The sequence below is a fragment of the Canis lupus genome, chromosome 14 (genome assembly GCF_048164855.1).
Source record: "Canis lupus baileyi chromosome 14, mCanLup2.hap1, whole genome shotgun sequence".
Lineage (NCBI taxonomy): Eukaryota > Metazoa > Chordata > Mammalia > Carnivora > Canidae > Canis > Canis lupus.
Window position 1 is genome coordinate 39,677,814 of NC_132851.1, and position 21,137 is coordinate 39,698,950.

At 67.4% G+C, this 21,137-nt stretch overlaps 2 protein-coding genes across 2 annotated transcripts in view; one reads left to right on the top strand and one right to left on the bottom strand.

The window, feature by feature from the left end:
- The window catches only part of BOP1 (BOP1 ribosomal biogenesis factor), a 25,979-nt gene continuing 4,842 nt past the window's right edge, over positions 1–21,137 (bottom strand). Inside the window, exons 3-16 of the mRNA XM_072775497.1 lie at positions 13,034–13,114; positions 2,771–2,925; positions 2,556–2,673; positions 2,375–2,476; positions 2,089–2,301; positions 1,852–2,013; positions 1,694–1,774; positions 1,530–1,599; positions 1,315–1,447; positions 1,054–1,234; positions 679–967; positions 499–583; positions 307–414; positions 1–219 (exon numbers count right to left, since the gene is read on the bottom strand). Of these exons, the coding sequence (XP_072631598.1) occupies positions 66–219; positions 307–414; positions 499–583; positions 679–967; positions 1,054–1,234; positions 1,315–1,447; positions 1,530–1,599; positions 1,694–1,774; positions 1,852–2,013; positions 2,089–2,301; positions 2,375–2,476; positions 2,556–2,673; positions 2,771–2,925; positions 13,034–13,114 (1,932 nt within the window). The 3' untranslated portion in view covers positions 1–65. The remainder of the gene's footprint in view (positions 220–306; positions 415–498; positions 584–678; positions 968–1,053; positions 1,235–1,314; positions 1,448–1,529; positions 1,600–1,693; positions 1,775–1,851; positions 2,014–2,088; positions 2,302–2,374; positions 2,477–2,555; positions 2,674–2,770; positions 2,926–13,033; positions 13,115–21,137) is intronic.
- SCX (scleraxis bHLH transcription factor) lies at positions 4,074–6,197 on the top strand. Its single transcript, XM_072775680.1, has 2 exons — positions 4,074–5,049; positions 5,867–6,197. The coding sequence occupies exons 1-2, from the start codon at positions 4,492–4,494 to the stop codon at positions 5,903–5,905; spliced, it is 597 nt and encodes a 198-aa protein (XP_072631781.1). The 5' UTR covers positions 4,074–4,491; the 3' UTR covers positions 5,906–6,197.

Sequence of the window (21,137 nt, forward strand, 5' to 3'; positions counted from 1 at the left end):
TCGGGGGGAACACGTGTATTGAGGGTCGCCCGCACAGCCCTGCGCCCTGTGGAGGCGGCCCGGCTCTAGGTGAAGAGGCGCACGGTGCCATCGGCCCCGGAGGAGAAGATCCAGGGCTGGGTGGGGTGGAAGGCCACATCCAGGACCCCCAGGTCTCGGGTCAGCGTGTGCCCCCGCAGCACCTTCACAGGCACCAGCAGCGGGTTCTGCAGCAGGTCGCTGGAGGGGGGAGGGGAGGGGCTCAAGAGCATGAACCCCCCCCAGCACCACCACCCCCACCCCAGGCAGGCCGTGGGCCGCACTCACTTATACACCATCCCGTGGCAGACGATGACACTCCCGTCATCCGAGCCAGAGGCGAAGAGTGGGTACCGGGTGTGGAAGGCCACGGCCCTGAGGGCCTTCCGGTGATGCCTGTGGTGCAGGGGTGGGTGGGTGAGGGCAGGGCGGGGCGGGGGGGAGGGGGGCAGGGTCCCCACCCCTGGTGCCCGCTCTCACCGCAGCACCCTGTAGGGCTCACAGGAGAGGTCCAGGTCAAACCACACAAGCTTGCTGTCGTAGCTGCCGCAGATGATGTTGTCCCCTGGAGGCAGATGGGGTGGTGGGACCTGCGGCGCGCACGCACACCCTCACTCCCTCCCGGCCCCCTCCTCACCCCCCTGCCCCCCCAGCCCTCACCTGCAGGGTGCACCGCCAGGCTGGACACCCACTTGCAGTTGGGTCTCAGCTTCTTGGTGAGCTCCTGGCGCAGCAGGTGGTAGACACGGACGCTGCGCTGCGAAGCCACGAGCAGGAAGGGCCGCACGGGGTGGAAGGCCACCCGCTGCACCTGCCCGTGGCTCCGGCGGAAGGGGCTCTGGCTGCGGCGCCGGCTCAGCTGGTGGATGAGCACCTGTGTGTGGCCCGCGGCGGCCAGCACCACGGCCATGTAGTCCCCGCGCCCATGCCAGATCACCTGCGTCACCGGCTGCGGGAGGCAACACCGGCTCAGCGGGAGTGTCCGTCTGTCCCCCCACCCCAGCCTACACCACTCCCCCCCGCAAACCCCCACACCTTCCCGTGGCAGATGCGCAGCCGCAGGCCCTCCCGCCGCTCCTCCTCGGAGGCCTCCAGCCAGCGGGCAGGCTGCTCGGCGGGCTCCTCGGGGGCGACGAAGGCACTCAGCAGCTGATCCGTGCCGCCCACCGCCAGCCGGTCCCCCAGGGCTGGGTTCAGGAGCAGCACCGAGTCCTCTCTGCAGACGGGAGTGAGCGGCGGGCTGTCAGGCTCAGGTCTGTGCCCGCTGCCCCGGCGCCCCCTGCGCCTTGCACTTACACGGCCACGGCCACGAGGCAGATGGTGGGGTGAGGGTTCCAGGCAATACTCCTCACCACGCCCCCCACGGGCACGGTCCTCATGCAGCGGGCAGTGGCCACCTCCCAGAGCCGCACCGAGCCATCGTCAGAGCCTGGGTACAGCAAACAAGGCCCTCACCGCCTGGCCGTCGCCCCCGTCCCCACAAGCCAGCAACGTCCCTGCCGCAGGCTCACCTGAAGCCAGCCACTGGCCCTCTGGGGAGACACTAAGGCAGCGAATGAGGTCACTGTGACCCTTGTAGACCTACAGAGAAGGAGCAGTGAGGCCACGGACCCCTCCCCGGCGCTCCCCCTCCCCCGTCCCCGTCCCCCCCCCCCCCCCCCCCCCCACCACGTACCAGGGCCTGGCAGGTGGGGAAAGGCTGCAGGTCCCGCGGCTGCGGCAGTTTTGGGATGAGGTCTTCCGGGTCCACGTTCACCTGGGATAGGAGAGCATGAGGTCACCCCGCCCCAGCTCCCGCGCCCCCACCCAGGCGCCCCACCACCCCGCACACACCCTCATCTTGCGCTGCCGAGGGCACAGGTAGAGGTCGAGGCAGCGCTCGAAGCGTTCCTGGATGAAGCGGCCATAGGCCGGCACGGCCCGCAGGCTGGGGAACTTGCGTGGCAAAAAGTTGAGCTTCCTCTCCCCCGGCTCCTGCTGCTCCCACGCCAGGCGCTATGGACACAGGGGTGAGCCGGGAGCTCGCGCCCCAACAGGCCCGCCCGTTCCTGCCACCCGCGCGAGGCCCACCTCCTCCTCGCTGGGCAGGTACTCGGGAGGCGGGTTGTAGGACTCCGCGTGGCCGGGCAGGGCCAGCTTGGGGGCGGGCACGTGCATCTTGTGTCGGCCCAGCACTGCGTCAGGGTCCTCCTGCGCCCAGAGGTCGTAGAAGCTGGGGCTGTGCTCCCGCGGCCGGCGAGGCTGGATCCAGCCCATCTTGATGGCGTGCACCATGCGGGAGACCTGCGGGCGCAGAGCGGGTCAGTGTGGGCCGCATGCGGGAACTCTGGGAACTCTGGACGGCGACTGCGCCTACCTTCTCCTTCTCCACCAGGGACGGGATGAAGCTGCGCTTGTCAGCAGGTCGGTTGGTCACCGGGTGGATCATCAGGTCCCCACTGAAGAAGTCCACAGCCGGCTGCGGGCACAAGCAGGGACATGTGGGCCGTGACCCTGCAACCAACCCCGGACGCCCAGGGCGAGGCGCTGCCACCTACCTCGTAGGGATCGAAGCTCACGTCCCCAAACTGGCCCCTCTGCAGCCGCCGAACCAGGGCCACCTGCTCATCAGTCAGCCGCACGTCATGCCCCGTCATCCGGTCTTGCACCGTGCGCCTGGGGACCCAGTCAGAGCTGGCACCTAGCACCCAGCACCTAGCACCTCCGCCCCGCACCCAGGCCCCGCGCCCAGGCCCTGCCCCAGCCTCCTCACCAGTAATCAGGGTTGTCCATTTTGTCCAGAAACTGGTCCAGCTCGTCACGGGTGCGCAGGGGCTTGTAGATGCGCCTGCCGTCCAGGTCATAGCCCACGTGGGGGAAGTTGTCGTACCACTCCAGGGGCACATTGCCCACCGTGTTCCGGATGTCCTGGGCGGCAGGCCAGTGTGTCAGCATTGGGCACCCACCATGCCCACCCCTTCCTTCAAGCTCCCCAAGAGTCACAGGCAAGGGTGGGGGAGTGAGAGCAAAGGGATGGGCCTCAAGGCTGGTGGGGCAGTCCCCAGGCACCCCGACACATGTCCTCTCCCTGGGGTGTGACGTGGCACGGCGGCTGGTGCTGTCCCCCATCCCCCCACAACTGGCCCTCAGAGGCGCCGGAGCTGTACCTTCACATTTTCCACTGAAGTGGTGCCAACCCCAGAGCCTCCCCCCTGGATTCCTTGGCCAGGACTCTGGGCAGCCACAGACAAGGGTGACCTCATCGCCCATGGGCTCCCTCCCCTGGTGGGGGCCTTAGGCAAAAACGGGTAGCCGCAAGCAGGGACGCAGCGAAGACCCCGCCAAGCCAGTCCAAGGGGAGGTAGGAGCCACTGTGTCGTGCCCGGCAGGCACTCGACCCCCCCAGCCCTCCCTGCTCCTGCCCCCCACCCTAGAGCAGCCACATTCCTGGACACACATTCCTGGTCGAGGCCCCTGCCAGCCACCACCCTCCCTCCGCCCAGCGCGGAGACTGCTGCCCAGGCGGCCGCTTCCTGAATGGTGGCCACAGGGGGAGGGGCCCCGAGGCCGCCGAGCGCAGCAGGGAGCCGAGGGCCCCTCGCAGGAGCGCAGGACCCCCTGGCGCTGCCCCTCTGCACCTGCCCGCCCCAGCCCTGCCAACTCTCGCCCTCCCAGCAAGCCCGCCCTTCAGGCACGCCCCCCGTGCCCCGGCCCTTCCTTCTCTGCCTGGGATGGGGGGCCTGATTCCCGTCCACGCGGCCACCCCTAAACCACAGACAGACCCCAGAGCCTGCAGCGAGGGGACGGGGAGGGTCTCCGAGGCAGAGGGCACAGCCTGTGTGGGACCTGGAGCGTGCGGCCGCCGCGGGGAGGCCATGCCCCCAGGGCCCCCATACACACACACGGGGGTCGGGGGCGGCCTTGGGGGGGGGTGAGCCCCAGCCCCGGGGTGCTCTGCGCCCCTCCGCACCCCGCCTGGCACGGGAGGCCCGAGTGTGCACAGGAGCGAGGCCGACAGACAAACAGGGTGTGGCCAGGCACCGCGGCCAGGGCATCTGAGTTAAGCGGCGGCAGCAGGAGGAGAGGACCTGCCTGGGTCGCGCCCGCCTGACCCTCCCCTCGGCGCTGCGGCGGGGGCGGGAGGGGGCTGCGGGGCCGGCGTCCCCCCAGGGCCTGCCCCCCCAGCCCGGGCCGCGAGATGCCCCGGGCCCCTTCGTCGTGGCGCGAGGCGGCAGAGGGACGAGGGCCCCTGCTCCCTGCGGCCTCCGGGGCCGGGAGGCGGGGAGGAGGGCGGGCCGGCGCGGGGGAGGGGCCGCCGCCACTATAAAGGCCCGTCCCGCGGCCCCGCTACAGCCCGGGACGCACACGTGCGCGCGGCGCCGCAGCCGCCACCGCGGGCCACCGAGACCCGCGCCTCCCCGGCCCGGGCGGCCGCGCGGCCGGCGACATGCGCGGCGCGAGGCGGAGCTGACGGCGGGTGCAGTGTCCCTCGCCATGCTGCGCTCCGCGCCGCCGGGCCGCTACCTGTACCCCGAGGTGAGCGCGCTGTCGGAGGACGAGGACCGGGGCAGCGAGAGCTCCGGCTCCGACGAGAAGCCCTGCCGCGTGCACGCCGCGCGCTGCGGCCTCCAGGGCGCCCGGAGGCGGGCCGGGGGCAGGCGGGCGGGGGGCGGCGCCGCGGGGCCCGGGGGGCGGCCGGGCAGGGAGCCCCGGCAGCGACACACGGCCAATGCGCGCGAGCGGGACCGCACCAACAGCGTGAACACGGCCTTCACGGCGCTGCGCACGCTCATCCCCACGGAGCCCGCCGACCGCAAGCTCTCCAAGATCGAGACACTGCGCCTGGCGTCCAGCTACATCTCGCACCTGGGCAACGTGCTGCTCGTGGGCGAGGCCTGCGGCGACGGGCAGCCGTGCCACTCTGGGCCCTTCTTCCACGCTGCGCGTCCTGGCAGCCCCCCGCCGCCGCCCCCACCGCCCCCCGCCCGCGACGGCGAGAACGCGCAGCCCAAACAGATCTGTACCTTCTGCCTCAGCAACCAGAGAAAGTTGGTGAGTGTCGCCCAGGCATGCACGCATCATGCACGGTCCGGGCCACCCTGGCCACCCACACCTGCCGGGCAGGGCCCCGGCCCCCCGCCCCCGCACCTGCCAGCCCCAGGCCAGGGAGGGAGGAGGCTGCCGCGCAGCAGCCAGGCCCGGCCCTACTGGGCCCGCTCCCCCCTCGGGTCCTCAGGGACCCGTGGACCGAAGGGGGCCACCCAGGACCAGCTGGGAGGCCAGGGGGCAGGGAGACCCCAAGCGGGAAGAGGCTGGGGGACCGGGCCAGGCCTGGTGCAGACGGCTCTGGGCCCCCCCCCACTGTGTCCCCGAAGGAACGGGACCCCCGGCCCAGGCCTGAGGCTCCCCAGGCACCTGCCAGCCCTCCTCCGGGCCCGGCCCGTGCCCTGGGGCTGCCCACTCACACCCGGGTGCGCCTGTGGGGCCCGCCGGTGGGGTGGTGGGGGCTGGGGAGAAGGCCACGTCGCGGGAGTGCCGGCCGGCTGTGATTTACAGCTCCTGCCGGGCTTGGTGGCACCGGAAAAGCAGGGTGAGCAGGAGAAAATGCGGCGCGGCTTTTCCCGATCCCCATTTCCTCTCCAGACAGCACGCGGGAGCTCCTGGGGCCTGAACATCTGGGAAATTTAATTTTACAATTTCGACCGTGCAGCAGTGTACTCTCCTCCCCAAACTGCATGGGGAAGCCGGGGTGAGCGTGGAAGGGGTGTGTTCAGCACCCGCCAGCTGAGACAGCACCCAGCGGGGAGGCCCAAGGTGCGGGCTGGCGCGGTCGGAGCCCAGGCCCTGACACTGCCCCCTCCCTCCGCAGAGCAAGGACCGAGACAGAAAGACGACGATTCGGAGTTAGAGGCGACGCCGCCGGGCTACCCACAGAGCCCATGTGGACCTGACTCGGGCACAGGCCTCCTGGGAGGGCGCCCACCTGGCCGGCCCCGCCTCTGGCGACGGGGGGCCGGCGGACAGACAAGCAGCGACAGGACTCTGCACTGGCCCAACGGGCCGGGCCCACTGGAACCTTCCGTGCTGGCTTCCTACCTGGGGTTTCTTCTGGCCACTACGTGCTGGTATCTTGTGTCTTTGATATGATAATATAAAGTCTGGAAACTTTGTATAATTAAAAACAAAACAGTATCGTCCAAGCGTGGAGCACACTGTCCTCTTGAGCGGTTCAGGACCCGGCCTGAGCCCAGCAGCCCCTGGGGCGCGGTCTCCCGGCTGCGTCCTCCCATCTCCGGGTCTCCTGGGCCAGCAGTACCAGCTCTCAGGGAAGCCTCCGCCCTCCAGGGCCTAGGCCACCCCTCCCAGGCCTGAGGCAGAGTGACGCACCTCCCGGCCTGGGGGCTGAAGGAGACCAGTGAGGGACAGGAGGGCAAAGGAAGGACAGAGGAAGGCCCCTGCCACACAGCAAGGGACCGAGCAGTCCGGCCTCCACCCCAGAGGCCCGCGTGGCACCCAGGCATCCCTGAAGGGGCGAGGAGGGCAGAGCGTGCAGCACCATCATGCCAAGCCTCGGGGCCTCAGTGTTTGTGCAGAGACCCAAGAAGTGGAAACCCCGGGGGAGGCTGAGTGAGGGGCCCGGCTTGGCACAGCAAGTTTCCAAGCTTGGTGGGCCTAAGAGTGCAGGCCACACGGCAGCCCCCCACATGCACCCCTGGGTGCCCACCCTGGGCCCCCAAACAGGGCTCTGGGTCTCACCTCCGCTGAGGTGCCCTGGCTCCCCCACCCCTTCGAGCTGGAAGACAGGACCTACCTGACCCCTGCCCCCCCCCCCCCCCGCCACTCAGCCCCTTGCAGCACCGCTCACGTGGACAGAACCCTGGCTGCCGACCGCTGTGCCCCACCCAGCTCCCCCAAAGGCCCCACCTGCTCGTGAGGAGGGCAGTTCCAGGCCCTCTCCCCGAGCTGTGCACAGCTGGCTGACCATTAAAATCCTGCAGGTGACAATTACGGTTTAGTGGCTTGAGCTCTGCTGGTACAGCAGAGAAGAAAGGCGGTGGGGGGTGGGGGGGCCACACTAAGTGAGCCCCCACCCCCGTGGGCCAGCAGCCTGACTTCCGGCCAGACTGGGCAGGGAATGGCCGAGGGCGCCAGGTGCCGGCCCTGGGCCCTCCCAGTCCTCAGCCTGGGATCAGGGGCCCCACTGTCACGCCCTCCTGGGCCCCCAGGGAGAGGCCAGGTGCTGAGCCCACGTGGGCACCCCGACAGGGCAGGGCCAGAGCTGCCCCCCTCCTCTGCACAGAGGAGCTCTGGGGAACTGCGGAGCAGGAAGCGGTGGTGTAATTTTGGAGGAAACTCTCAAAGCCAGAGCCATTAAGGGCCAGAGGGGGGGCCGCGTCCAACGTGATAGAAATATAACAGGATAAAAAGTCGCCACGGCAGGTTCCATTCAGAGGGAAACCCAACCCCAAATTTCCTTTCCCTAATCCTGCAGGAGCCTCCAGCTGGCCAGAGGAAGGGGGGAGAGGGCAAGCCCCTGCCCCGCCCGCCTGCCCCGAGAGGTGGGGGTCCAGATGGAGGCTGAAAGAGGCCCGGGGGAAGGTGTCCGGGGAGGCAGGTGCACCCCAGGACCTGCGCCCACCTCCTTGCCTCACCGGGCACTAGGGGACATTCTGTGGGGAGGGTCTGTGGCCCACCCACCCCTCACCTGGGAGAATCCATCTGCACACCTGAGCCCGGGTGGGGGATGCAAACCTCCATGGCGAAGCCCCCCAAGATGCCGAGCACCCGAGTGGGCACCCACCTTGTGGTCACAGAGCCGCTCGGCAGGTGACAAAGGCAGAATGGGGAACAGCTAACATGCAAGGCCTGAGAAGACTGTGAGGAAGGGGCAGCCCTGGGAGTCCCGGGACTGAGGAGGCGTCAGAAGGGCCCTGGCGGGGGTTCTGTGAATGTGGGGGCTGGCAGGAGGGGATAGGCTGCTTGGAGGTCCCCTGGGACCTAGCCCGTTGGGGCATGGTGCGCACGGACCAAGTTCTCCGCTGCCGGGCCTGTGACTCCCAGTAGTGGCTGCAGCTTGGCCGACTCAGGCCTGGGCAGCAGGCCCGGTGCTCCCTGAGCTGCTCCGGTAGCAGCAGCACGGCTGCGAGGGCCTGGCCCGCCAGCCAGCAGGAGGGAGCGGAGGGGGCGGGGGAGGAGCACTCCGTCACCCTTCACTGCTCCAGAAATTCAAACCAGACTGGGGGTGGCGGGCGGCCTGAGCCTGGCGGCCCCACTGGAGTCCACCGGGCTCCTCACGGCCGCTGGGTTGGGGGTGGCAGGTGCTCCCTGCCCATGCGGGCCCTGCTTCCTCCCCAGCACGCTGGCCTCGCCTTCCAGGGGGATGGACAAAGACCTGGGGCTCCCCAGTGCGAGCGCAGTGCAGCCCCAGAGGCAGCTGGAAAGGCGGGGCCCGGCCCGCGCCCTGGGCCGGCAGCCGCCTCTGCGGGCCAAGCTGGGCTGGAAACACTCTGATCGGCCCCGGCTGTCAGCTCCCTGTCCCCGGCCCGGGAATGAGCTGCTGGCGGCACCACATGATTCATCACCAGTCCCGCGCCCGCAGGCCAGCCGGCCCCCACCCTGCTCGGCACCTGTGGGCTGCCAGGAAGCACATGTGACCCCGCGAGGGCAAGCACCCACCGACCCCTCCAGGTCAGGTACGGAGCTTAGAGACGCAGGCAGAGGACACAGACACCCCCCTCCCCGCTCTCCTGGGGGGCCGCAGTGCCCCAAGGACAAGCCAGGGGATGAGGCCAGCAGGGGTCCCCACCCCCCAGACTGCACCGGACATAGGCAGCGAGCAACAACTGGCTGATGTGTCGGCTGGGATTTTTCCGCTCTCGATGAGCCCCTCCCCTCCCCCTCCCCAAAGTGGCTGCAGCTGTCAGGACCGCAGATTGGAACTGCAGGTACGGAGCTGGCCCGCTGCCCACCTCCCTCCCGTGTCTGTCTGCGAGAGAGGAAGCCGGCCCACCTCTGGAATCCTTCACTCTCTCCTCGTTCTGCCTCTCCCACCTGTCCCCTGGGAGCGTGGGGTCAGCCGCCCTCGCTCAGGCGCTCTCTTTTCCCTGGCCCCTCTCCGATTACAATGCCGGCAGTGTTCGCGCAGCTCCCCCTGCACGAAGCTCCCGCCTGTCTCGGAGCGCCACTCGGCCTTCCTGAGCTCGGCCTCTCCTCGCTCCTCCGCGGCGTTTAATCTCTGTCAGGAGTTCCGGGCCCGGAGGAGGCTGGGCCGCGTGCCCCAGGCTCACCTGCTGCATCTGAACCCACAGAAGGTTCCAGGAGGATGAGTCCTGGTTCACAGACCAAAGGGGAGAAAGCCAGGTCCTGCTTGGCCTCTTCCCATGGCAAAAGCCAAAGCCGGGTGGGGGACCCCAGCAGGGGACAGGGCCATGGGCCAGCTGGCTGAGCCAGGGGGCCAGGTGGGGCACTCAAGGCTATCTTCCCAAACCTCCTCCATCAGACCGCCGCTTCTGTCTGCGAAGTCAGGTAGCAGGACACTTCTGCAGAAGGCGACCCAGACACTGCCCCTCCATCTGTGTGTCCCCCTTGGAAGTGCCACCAGCCAGTCCCACCCGAGGCATCACACGTGTCCCTCCATGGGGATGGGGAGAGCACGGCCAGGCTGCCCCAGCTCCCAGGTCCTCAGATCCCCCAGGGCCCCCGCCCACCCGCCCATCTCCAGGGGCTGGCCAGGGTGCAGTGCGCATTCCCACATGGGGCCCCTTGACTCTTGGCCACCTACAGGCAGGGGCTCCCAGAAACCCTTCTGGAGTGCAGGGTGTGCGCACAGGCCCACATCCCTGCTGCGCGGTGGAGACCTGCCATGGTGGAGACCTGCCGTGAGACCCATGCTTCCAACAGAGCCGCTGAGCTTCCTGCTGGGCCTGGCCCCAGGGCTGCACACCTGCCCCAGCAGCGCTCCACAAGCTCACTCCGCAGGGCTCCCGCCAGCCCCCGGCCCGTCCTTGGCGCAGGTGCTATTCCTCACCCACCGTTCCCAAGAACTTGCCCTCCCCAGGCGGCCCTGCAGCTGCGGAGGAGCAGCCCTGGCCCCAGCCCCAGGGCAAACCCTCTTCCTCACGAGGCCCCGTCCCACCCACCTGCCTGCCTGGGTTCCTACTGCCAAGGAGACTGGCTCCAAGTGGGCACACGGCAGCAGGCTGGGGCCTCCACCACCCACGTGCCCCAGTAACGGGGGGACGTGGCTCCGAGTCGGGTCTTCCCTTCACCTGCTGGCGGCCACGTGGCCCCGGCCCCGAGACCCTGCTCTGTCCCGAGACCCTGCTCTGTCCCGTAGGAGGGAGCTGCTTCCAGTGCGGCGCACCCCCTGCAACCGCTGCCGCCAGAGCCAGGGGCACCCCCACCTCTCATGGCCCGGAGCTCCAGCGGGCACAGGGCGGGGGAGGGCGGGCCTCGGGGCCCAAGCGCGTGGCCCAGCCAGAACTGGAGGGAAGGCCCGCGGGGCGCTGCGGTCAAGGGGGGCACGCCCACTGCACAGCGGCCACCTGCGAGGCCTGGGTCAGGCCGGCGGGAGGGACAGGCTCGCGGGCCGCGGGGGCGTCAGGCCCACACGAGCAGGCCGGGCGCCCGGCGCTCCCCACAAACAGCCCGAAACCTGAGCCGCTGCTCCCGCTGCCAGCAGCGACGCAAGCGCTCAGGCGGGGCGGGGCGGCCGAGGGGCCGGAGGAGCGGAGGCGCGGGAGGCCGCCAGGCTGGAGGCAGCTGCCGGTTCAGTAGCTGGGAGAGGCCATTAACGGCCGTTTGGCGAGAGAGCAGAGGGATCGCGGGCTCCGCACAGACAGGCCTGGGCCGTCCCGGCGGGCCCGGTTACAGCGCAGCCAGGCCGAGGAGCCGCCAGCGCTGCGCCCCGCCCCCACCCGGGCCTGGCCCGTGGGCGGGGGGGGGGGGGGGGGGGGAGCAGGGGGGGACAACACACGGGGTGCCTCCCAGCCCTGCGACCAGAGTTCATGGCCACCCCTCACCTCTCACCTACTGCCAGCCTCAGTTTCTCCCAGCTGCTGGAAACAAAGGAGGGCCCGGGCTGCAGAGGCCGCCAGCGCCCACCCCCCGCCCCACCTCCCCGGGGTCCGGCGGCTGGATGAGATCACGTCTGTGAGGTGCCGGTGCCGTGGGAGAGAAGTGAGGTGGACATCGCGGGGGTGGGGTGCACACGGCCTGCAGTGGCCGGGCTCCCCCCACTGCAGGACCCCCGCCAGGCCCAGCAGCACATCCTGGGGACCAGGGCCCCCATGGAGCTCGGGACGTGAATCTGGGGACTGAGGAAGGCCGATGTTTGGGAGCAGGAGCCCGACAATCCCAGTCTACATCTGGGGTGGGGCCCCCCCAAGAGACCAGCAGTCCAGAAGCTCCAGCCTCCCCCAGGCCTCAGATGCAGAGGCGGGGAGGGGGAAGGGGGCAAGGGGGCCCGGGGGCACCTCCATCCCACCCCGGGCCTGCCCAGCCACAGCCTCCACAAAGGTTCGCTGCCCCGGGAGCACCAACCCCACCAGGACACCTCTGCTGCTGGCCAGAGCCTCAGTGGGGTCCAGACCCCACCTGCCACCTCCGAGGACCCTGGGAGAAGGGGATGCCCCGACGGCACGGGCGTTCCCACACCATGGCCTCTGGGGGCCCTGAGCCCCACGCTGCGCAGCAGGTACCCCACGGCCCCCCACCTCTGTCCGAGCCCACCCCTGCCCATCAGGGTGGACGACGCGGTGCCCATGTGCTGCTCGGGGAGGGAAGCATCTGCCGGGCCTGGCGCAGCCCCTGAAAGATGAGCTGTGCCGCCCCCTCGAGCCGGTGGCTGCGCTGGCAGAAGCGGGGGGCGGCAGCAGGGCCCCCCTGTCACTCACACATATGGGATAGTCATTGCCAGAGGAAGCAGCCCCCGCAGCCCCACGCGGCCGCCGGCGGGAGGAGCCTCCCTGTGGGCAGCCCGGCCCCTCCCCCGCCTCTGCACTCCATTTACAACCATCATCGATTTCTCAAAATACCAAATATAAAAAAGTAGCCGACAGGATGTGGCTGCCGACAGCCAGAGCCCCTGGGAGGGGGGAGACAGGCAGGGAGCCGCACTGCGCTGCCCCCCTCCCCGTGCGCGCCCGCTGCTCCGGCCAGGAAACCAATTTATTTTGTTTTGTCTCTGTTCTCTGAACGCACAGAGACCAGATCGGGCCGGCGGCCAAGGCTCCTGCAGCCGCTGCCAAGAGAGCGCGAGCGTGGGGGTGGAGGCCAGACAGGGGAGGGGGCGCGGGCCTCCCCAGGCCCCGGGACGCCCCTGACAGGCAGCAGGAAGAGCCCTGGAGGACCGCTGTCCCCGCGAGCCCGGCACCAAAGCTGGCCTCCTCCAGCCCCATGGCCCGCGCCCAAGGAGCCGCACCCGGGGGGGCGCGCATCCTGCCAGTGACCGGGGCACACCTGGGAGGGGACAGGCAGGAGGAGACGGGCCCTCGGGGCTCAGAGCACCCCGGCTTCCAGCCCTCCCCAGCCAGGCAAGCTCCGGAGCCGAGACACAGGGCATGGCCCACACGCCAGGGCCTCTGGAGGCCACCTGGGGCCCTCGCGCCCACCCCCATGCTGTCTCCTCAGGCCATAAACCTGAAGGGGCCCCCGGGTCAGTCCACACCTCGAGGACACCAGCGAGGGGAGGGGCAATACCCAGAGGCCACCCCTCCCCTGCACGAGGCTGCCCTTGTCACTGGGGCCTGTCACCCCCAGCTGAGATGGAAGCTGGCCCTGCCCCAGCCTCTCTGTGCCCACCGAGCAGGAGCACAGCCTCCACGGAGCACCTGGGGGTCCACCGTGTCACGTCCAACCCACTCCCTTCCCCAGCGATGACACACACTCCAGCAGACATGTGTCCCCAACCCCTACATCGAAATCGCCCTTCCAGCGCGGAGCGCGGCCCCTCACGGCGGCCTGACTCCTCCCTGCCTGGTGCAGCAAGCCCACCTGGGGAAGGCCCCCCACCCCTCGTGGAAGAGGCGAGCCCCACCTCCTCGTCAGAGCTGTCCACCGCATACTCTTCACAGCCCTGCGCTCTCGCCACCTCTGTGCTGGGGCTCGGGGTCGCAGCCTGCAGGAGAGAAGGGGACAACGGTTATGTCGGCACAGTGACACCCTCCGACCTCGGCGGGAGCCCACCCCGTGCTCCCCCAGCCCCTCCTGGAGCGTGGAGGCTCAGGAAGACCAAATTGTCCCTCTCGCCGAAGCTGAGGCCAAGGTTCCCGCGACCCTCAATCTCTCAGCAGCTCCAACCTGGCCCCGGGCCTTAGACAAGACCAGGGACACCCCGGGTCTACGTGGGCCTTGCCGCCCCCACCTGGGGTGCTCTGTCAAGGGCCAGGCCCACCACTATGTTCCAGCTCCAAGGAAGGAGCCTGGGGAGGGTTGACACCTGCGCCAGACGGGAACAGGTTGGCAACAAAGCCACCCGCTCAGGGCCCAGCCACCCCTGCACCCTTTAACGAAAAAACCGGCTGCAGGGTCCTGGCCCAACGGCCCATACCCAGTGCCGCCAGGCCCCGGAGAGCCCAGGGTCAGGGAGCAGAATGGGGGTGGCCGCTTAGTGGCAGCCAGTTAGGGCAGGGCAGGGGGTACCACACGTGACCCAGCCCCTCTGGAGAGCAGCGTGTGGCACCTGCTGTCGGCCACCACCGTGGGCCCGCTGCCAGCCTCTCCCCAAGGCGGCCACAGGCCCGGAGAGGCACCCGACCTGCAGAGTGCCCCCGCCCTACACACCGTGTCCCCCGGGTCAGTGAGTGGGTGCCCTGAACATTCACACCCAAACCTGGAAAACAGATTCTTCCCTCACAGGGTGGGGGAATCGGGTGTCCCGGAACCAGAACTGATGGGGAAAACAGCCCCTACCTCTCACTCCTGGGCGCAGTAAAGTACTCGGGAGCAGGAGCCCCTGAGCGAGGCACCCCCGCCAGAGCCCCACTCCCCCTGACCGGGCAGGAGCCAAAGGCCTGTGAGGTGGCTCTTCCTCCCGCCTGTTTTTTCCCTCAATGTAGGGAGGGTGGGAGACTAAGTTTTTTTCCAGGCCAGGAACAAGGCGGGATTGGGTTTCCATGTCTCCCCAACCCCCGCTCCCCATGCTGCAGGCACTGTGGGAGCCCTGCCCACCGAAAGTGGGTCAGCACAGCCTGATGGGTGCAGGGTGTGGGTAGGGGGCCATGAGACCAAGCCCCAAGCTCCCCTCCAGCCTCGCCCACCGCAGCTCCCATTGCACATGGTGGCCCAGGCGGGTGGGGGTGGGGGGGTCCCCAGTGCCAGCCAGCCTCCCACCAGCTGCCCGCAGCACCAGCCACGGAGCCCCAGGGGCCCAGGGGCCCTGCCCCTCAGGCCGCAGTCACAGGGTCCCAGCAGGCAGTCACGGTCCCGGGGCCCCCATCCGCCCCCATCGCCCCAAGCTGGGTTGGCCCAGGAGCCAGAGACGGCAGGCCCCCCGGAAGGCGGGCGCACCCCAGCGGCGGGGTGCAGGTCCCCACACAGCGGGCCGCCCACCGAGTGCCGCGCAGGGGGCATGGTGGCCACCAGGTGGCAGCAGAGCACGGCCCGCTCGGGACGGGGTTGGGACACCTTGGCTTCGGTACCGTACCCGCATTTTAAAACACGGAGAAGTTACGGGGCGCCTGGAAGGCTCAGTGGAGGCTCTGGGTGAGAGCCCGGGTCCTGGGATGGAGCCCCGGGGTGGGGGTGGGGGTCCCCGCTCAGCAGGGAGCTCCTCCCTCTCCCTCTGCCCCTCCCGTGGCCCCTGGGGCGCGCTCTCTCAAACATAAAATCTTGAAGAAAAATAAAAACAAAAACAAGGAAAACTTAAAAAGATCGTGAAACACAGAAGAACGCTGAGCAGGGACCGGCCCCCCCAGCCCAGACCCTGGTCCTCAGGCACAGAGTCTCCGCGGTCTGCAGGACACACACCGCCCCCCCCCTGCCCCTGCAGCGCACCCCCAGATGCCCCCGGACAAGCAGGGCTCTGCAGACCCGAGGCGCAGACCAGGGGCCCCCGACCGGCTGCCCCGGGGGCCAAGGAGGCGAGAACAGGGGCACACGGCCCACAGCACGAGGGCGGGCGAGCAGCTGGCAGCAGGCTGGGAGCCTCGGGGTGGGCAACAGCAGCACCAGGGCCCAGGCCAGGCCCGTCCCCCAGCCCAGCTCAGGTCCTCGGGGAGCACACCCTTGCTTCTCTGCCCACCCCCAAGGCCAGAACCCACCGTGAGGACCAGGGGAGGCCCCGAGGGGGTTCCGGCTGCCTAAATCGCATCTTGTGACAACTGCTACAGAGCCTGTGGTCCCCAGCTGCAGACCCAGCCTGCCACACCCACCGCCTCTGCCACCGGGCTCGGGGCGCACAGGGGACCCTGACAGCCCCGCAGCGGCGCAGACCAGCGGCGGCCAGGCCGACTTGGCTCCCTGCACAGCCTCCCTTGGGTCAGGCTCGCCCTCGAGAGGGTTCTGGGGAGGCTCAGAGGCACCAAAGGAAGGGCAGCCTCCATACCCTGAAGGTCAACGGGAGATGCGCCAGGCTCGTGTGGCCCAGGCACCTGGACACTCGTTCTCAGGGACCTGGGGGGTGGCCCGCGGTGGTGCTGAGCCCGACACAGCAGCGCTCTGTGCACAGGGCACCCCTACCAAGGAGCGCGGGCAGAGGGCAAGGGAAGTGCAGCTCCTAAAGCATACACAGCACCAGAGCCTGGAGGCCACAGATCTGGAGGCCACAGACAACACCTCAGGCACAAGGAAGGCGACTGGGGAGCAGGGTCCCTCCCAGGAGCCAGAGCAGGAGCTGGCCCCATACCAGGTAAGGCTGCTAACACCCGGCCGATTTAGGAACACCAGAGAGCACTGGATCCCCCGAGCTACCCGCTTCCCCATTCACAACAGAAACGCCAGCACTGTGTGCGAACGAGGCACCGGCACCAGGCCTGATTCAGACGAGGCCCCTCGGCTGGGCATGGCAAAGGGATAAAGTTCAGGAGGTGCATTTTGTACACAGTGGGGAGATTAGGGCTGTTTTATTAGTTCTTTTTAAAGATTTATTTATTTGAACACCTGAGTGGCTTAGTGGCTGAGTGTCTGCCTTTGGCTCAGGTCCTCGGATTGAGTCCCCCATCAGGCTTCCTGCATGGAGCCTGCTTCTCCCTCTGTCTATGCCTCGGCCCCTCTGTCTGTCTCTCTCAGGAGTAAATGCATACAATCTTCAAAAAATAAAGATTTACTTGAGGGGGAGCATGGGGGAGTGGGGTGAGAGAGGGGCAGAAGGGGAGAGTCTTAAGCACAGTCAGAGCAGAGTGGGGACCCCAAGGCTCCATCTCACGACCCTGAGATCACGACCTGAGCCGAAACCAAGAGTTGGGATGCTCGAGCGATAGAGGCCCCCAGGCGCCCTGAGACTGTGGCTGTTTGAAACTATGGCTGGAAATCTTTGTCCTCCCATTGAGGGACAGAGTCTATGTGCCCCCTCCCCAAATCCAGGTGGGCTTATGGCTGGCTCATCTGTCTAAGGAAAGCAGCCCAGACCCACGATGTGTGAATTCTGAGTCGAGACCATAAGACCTTCCCGCTGTGCCCTCGGGGACCTTAGGTAAGCAGATCCAGACAGGCAGGCACAGATGCCCAGCAAGTGCCAGCTGTCCAGGTGTCCCTATGGACACATGTGTGAAGAGACCCCAGCTGTTCTTCCTTAGGACCCTCACCTGAGCCCCAAAACATAGGGCATGATGAGTGAGGAGTGTCCTAGAGCAGAACGCTGGAGGGCACAGGGAAGGCTGACACGCTCCAATCGTGCAGCCCCGTTCTCGGGTGGCAGCCGGCTGGGGGTGCTGTGGGATACCCCCAACCCCACTGACCACGTCGCCGCAGACACGACACCTCACCCTGCCTGAACTCTGATCCCCAGAAATGAGCCTGCCATAAAACGGCTGTTTGATGCTCCGAGCCCTGGGAGGGATCCCGCAAGAGCTGCCTGCCTCCCCCACGGGGCCGACCCCCCCCCAGCCGCTGGCTCACTCCTGGGCTCTCTGGTTGGGGGGCCAGGCACTTCCGGCTGAGGTGAGCTCCATAACCAGCTGCTGTGAATCAGTCAGGGCACCCCCACCCCACTCCAGCAGGGCCCATGCCTGGACCCCTGCACGGCAGCACGGCCACGGCCTGGGCCCCAGACTCAGGGCATGCTGCCCAACCTCCCGGCAGGCCCTCCGCCGCCGTCCCCAGAGCCATGCTGAGATCCAGGCAGGCCCCTCTGCCCGTGGGTTTTCAGTATGGACCGCACAGAACTCTTCCCAAGATACCTGGGCGTGATCCCTAGGTCTGCAGTACGTTCCTGGGCGGGGGAGCAGACCGCTGAACGGCCACGGGAACTTCCGAACAACAGAAAACAAGATAGGAAAAAACCCCTATAAGAAGGACCGACGTAGGGATCCCTGGGTGGCGCAGCGGTTTGGCATCTGCCTTTGGCCCAGGGCGCGATCCTGGAGACCCGGGATCGAGTCCCACTTCGGGCTCCCGGTGCATGGAGTTGCTTCTCCCTGTGTCTCTGCGCCTCTCTCTCTCTCTCTCTCTCTCTCTCTCCCCCCCCCTTTTGTGACTATCATAAATAAATAAAAATTTAAAAAAAAAAAAAGAAGAAGGACCGACGTAGACACAAGCGGGAAAGGCAGAACCAAACAAGCACCGAAGGGGAGAAGTTGGTTTTCAGCACACAACTCCGCTCCACTGAGGAACCGAGGAGCATGACGACCTCGCCCCTCCGGGGGCTGCAGGTGCCCTTTGGAGGATGAAGGGAAGCGACGGCCCTCCTGCCCGGAGAGGCCCCACCGAGCGGGAGGCCAGGGCCTGGGACAGGTGGCTGGGCGTGCTGGGACGGGGGAGCCTCGGGACAGCACCCCCACGGCCCTCAGGGTGACCGGGTGGCCAGTCCTGAGGGGACCTGGAGACAGCTCTGCTACGCAGTCCCCGGGAGACGCTGCAGTCACGGCGGAGGAGCTCCGCGGGTCCCACACCCAACACTGCACGCTCCAAACAAGCGAATCTGCCGGGTGCAAGCAACCCGAGGCCATGGACCCCCCTGCAAACACAGGGCCCCGAGGCAAAGCCCCCGAGAAGGACGGGGGCCCCGGGCCACGGCCCGGACCCTACCCTCACGCACCGACCAGCCCCCCGCGATACACGGTGCCCTTCCTCCCCTGAGCTCCTCCAGCCCCTGCCAGTGGCACCCTGACTCCCGCCGCCATCCCAGCCCCCAGAAGCAAGGAGCTCATTCCCATTAAGCTGCGAAGCATGGGGCTCCTGTCACACAACACCTAAGTGTCTGGTAAGCGACAAACAGCACCTGGCGCCCTCGCGCGCAGGACCAGCACACGCACAGCTGCTCCAGCCTGGGAAGCCGACCAAAGGGCCTCCGAGACAGACGTCAGCCGAGGGCGAGGAACAAAGGGGGTCAGGAGGAAGCTCCCTTGCCGCCTCCTCCCTCCCCATCAGGACCTGCCGGCCCTCTCCCAGGGGCCAGGGCACATGCTGGGCAGGCCCGGGGAAGAAGCGGGGAAGGAGGGCAGGGCTGGGGAGGGGCTGTGGGCCCAGCAGGGCACAGAGGCTCGAGTTCAGCAGCGGCCAAGGCCAAGGGTCCAAGCGGCCTCCTCCGACTCACAAAGTGCAGGCCGCACAACCCGACCCCCAGCGCGCGATAGCTTTCTCGATGCAATCCTCACAGGAACACAGGAAACGATGCCTCGCTACTCATATAAGAAAAAGTCACAAGGCAACAACAAGAAGCTACACTTCCCGTTTATCAGAGGGGGAAAATGAAGCCTTTTACCCACACACGGTCTCCGGAGGGATGGCAAACAGGTGCGTGAGGGGCTGTCATGTGGGCAAAGCGGCACGCTTTCCTTCCACTAAAAACGCACTGACCTTTGATCCAGGGCTGCTTCTCGGAAGGCATCCCAAGACTCGCCTACACAAGCGAGGGGACTGACGCAGCACTGCCCACCCTCCGAGGGGCGAGGGCGGCCCTCAGAGCCAGAGCAGCAGAAGGCAAGTAGGAAGCAGTCGGGAGTGGCACACGCAGGAGCCGGGGCATGCAAACACCCTCGAAAGACCCAAGGACAGGGAGCAGGGGCAGGCGGAGTGGGAGGGACGGGGAGCTCCTGAGCCATCAGGTGCTGTGTTCCTGTGATGCTCGTCACGTACTCCCTCACAACAGTTAAAAAGAAAGTGGTAGACATGTCTGAATCCTCTCCAAAGTCCCTAGAGGGAACGGAGAGGGAGGAGCTCACGTACAGTGGCGCCCAGGGCAGCCCAGCACCACCAGGAGTGGGCTCTGGCCCCTGCGGACGAGCCTGGGCATCTTGGCCACAGAGCCCCATCTCCTCCCGCGGGGAAAGGAGGACACTCAGGGCAGTCTCCACAGGACGTGCATGTGATCAGCTGGCCATCCACTCCCAGCCGTGGATGGTTTCAGCAGGACGCTCACAGCCCGTCTGGGAAGGCAGACACACCTGGCCCCCTTGGCTCCCAGGGCAGGGCCCCCTGACAGTCCTGCGGGCACAGGAAGGCAGACGGACGGGTTGCTGAGCTGATTAGAGTGCTGGGCCGGGGCGTGGCCCTGCAGTCAGAAAAGCTGGGAGAACCCCACCAGCAATGGGCACCTCAGGCTGTGTCCTGGCCATCTCCATCTCCATCTCCGCCTGCGGGCTGGTGGGGCAGGATGCCCTCAGGCACCCGCAGCACAGTGGTCGAGCCAGCAGGTGGTTGCCTGCCCATCCTTGGAAGTGGTGAAGCCTTGACACAGGATAAGGGGACTGAATGTGGAAGAGCGACGGGAGCACACAGTGTTAGAGGTCGGTGGACGGCCCCGTGGCGTGGTGGCTGTCAGCGGTCTGGTAAGAACCGGGCCCGGCAAGGAGGCAAGGAGTAGGAGTAGCCGGGCTTTTCTGTGGCCACAGAAGCCCAAGGGTCTCCAGGAAAACGTCACTTTGCCTTGCAGAAGTAGCTCACCTAAGGCCGCTAATTACAAGACCGTACAGGTGGCCTTGGCCAGGAGCCCAAGAACTCTTGGGACTCGCTGTTAAAACGCTGGAACAGCTGGCGAGCGCAGGAGCAGAAGCCGCAGTCCCTGCTGGGGTGGATCCACAAAACCGGCAGTGGCAGCGAGACACCAATCCTAGAAGCGGCTCAACAGAAGGGGGCCATGCGTTGATGGCCCACCCCAGTGGCAGAGCATCCTGACGGGGACACGTGATGACCCACCGGCTGCAACAGGCAAAGGTCAGCCAGCAGACCCCCAAGAAGACCTTGACCCGGTGGAACCCCCAACGTGGTAGGAAGGTTCTACTTGCAGGCGCTGCTGGACAGGCTCCGGGCGGCCGAACGCAGGCCCAACCAGTGCCCACCAACACAAAGCTCCCGGACCCCCCAAGCAGCCATGACCGTGGGAAGACAGGAGAACGGGAAGTGGGGACTGGCTGCTGGTTAGAAACAGGGCCCAGACCATCCAAAGAGTGAGTGTGAGCAGAAGACGTTGGGGAGAGTCCAGCTCCACCAGTCGGATGGGTAGGGATGGCTTCCGAGAACAGGTGGAAAAAGGAGAGATGGGAAGAGTTCTAGGAAGGACTTTGAACACCCCCCCTTCAGGCCTAGAGAAATTCACAGGACGACAACCACGAGACGTGCTTTAGGGCCCCTCCAACAGGGGCCGCCCGTGCCCCTCATACAAGTACGACAAAGCCAGAGACGCGAACCCCCAGGCCGGGGTGGCTGCCCAGGATGGTAAGTGGAAGCCAGAACCCCTAATGACTTGTGGGGCTCACGTCCAGGATGACCCCCAGGGGACAGGGATGGCCCTCAGAGCCCGGGCATGGGATGGGAGGAAGGGACGCCTCCCCCAAGAGGAGATGAGGAGGGTGAAGTCCTGACGCTGCCCCAGCACAGCACACACTGGAGGGGCCCTGGTCCTGGCTTCAAGTTGAGGGACAGGGGTCAGGCTGCTGCAGAGCCAGGTGCAGCCTCTCCACCCTCAGAGGACTGCCCCCCACCTTCTGGAAAAGGGAGGGCATTTACTCTCTGCTGTGCTGTGGCTTCAGTCCCTGCCCAACGAG

What these genes read in the sequence shown, in the direction of transcription:
- SCX (XM_072775680.1), top strand. Translation starts at nt 4,492, where the DNA reads ATGCTGCGCTCCGCGCCGCCGGGCCGCTACCTGTACCCCGAGGTGAGC. An exon ending in TCAGCAACCAGAGAAAGTTG is followed by an intron (nt 5,050 to 5,866) that starts GTGAGTGTCGCC and finishes CTCCCTCCGCAG; the next exon opens with AGCAAGGACCGAGACAGAAA.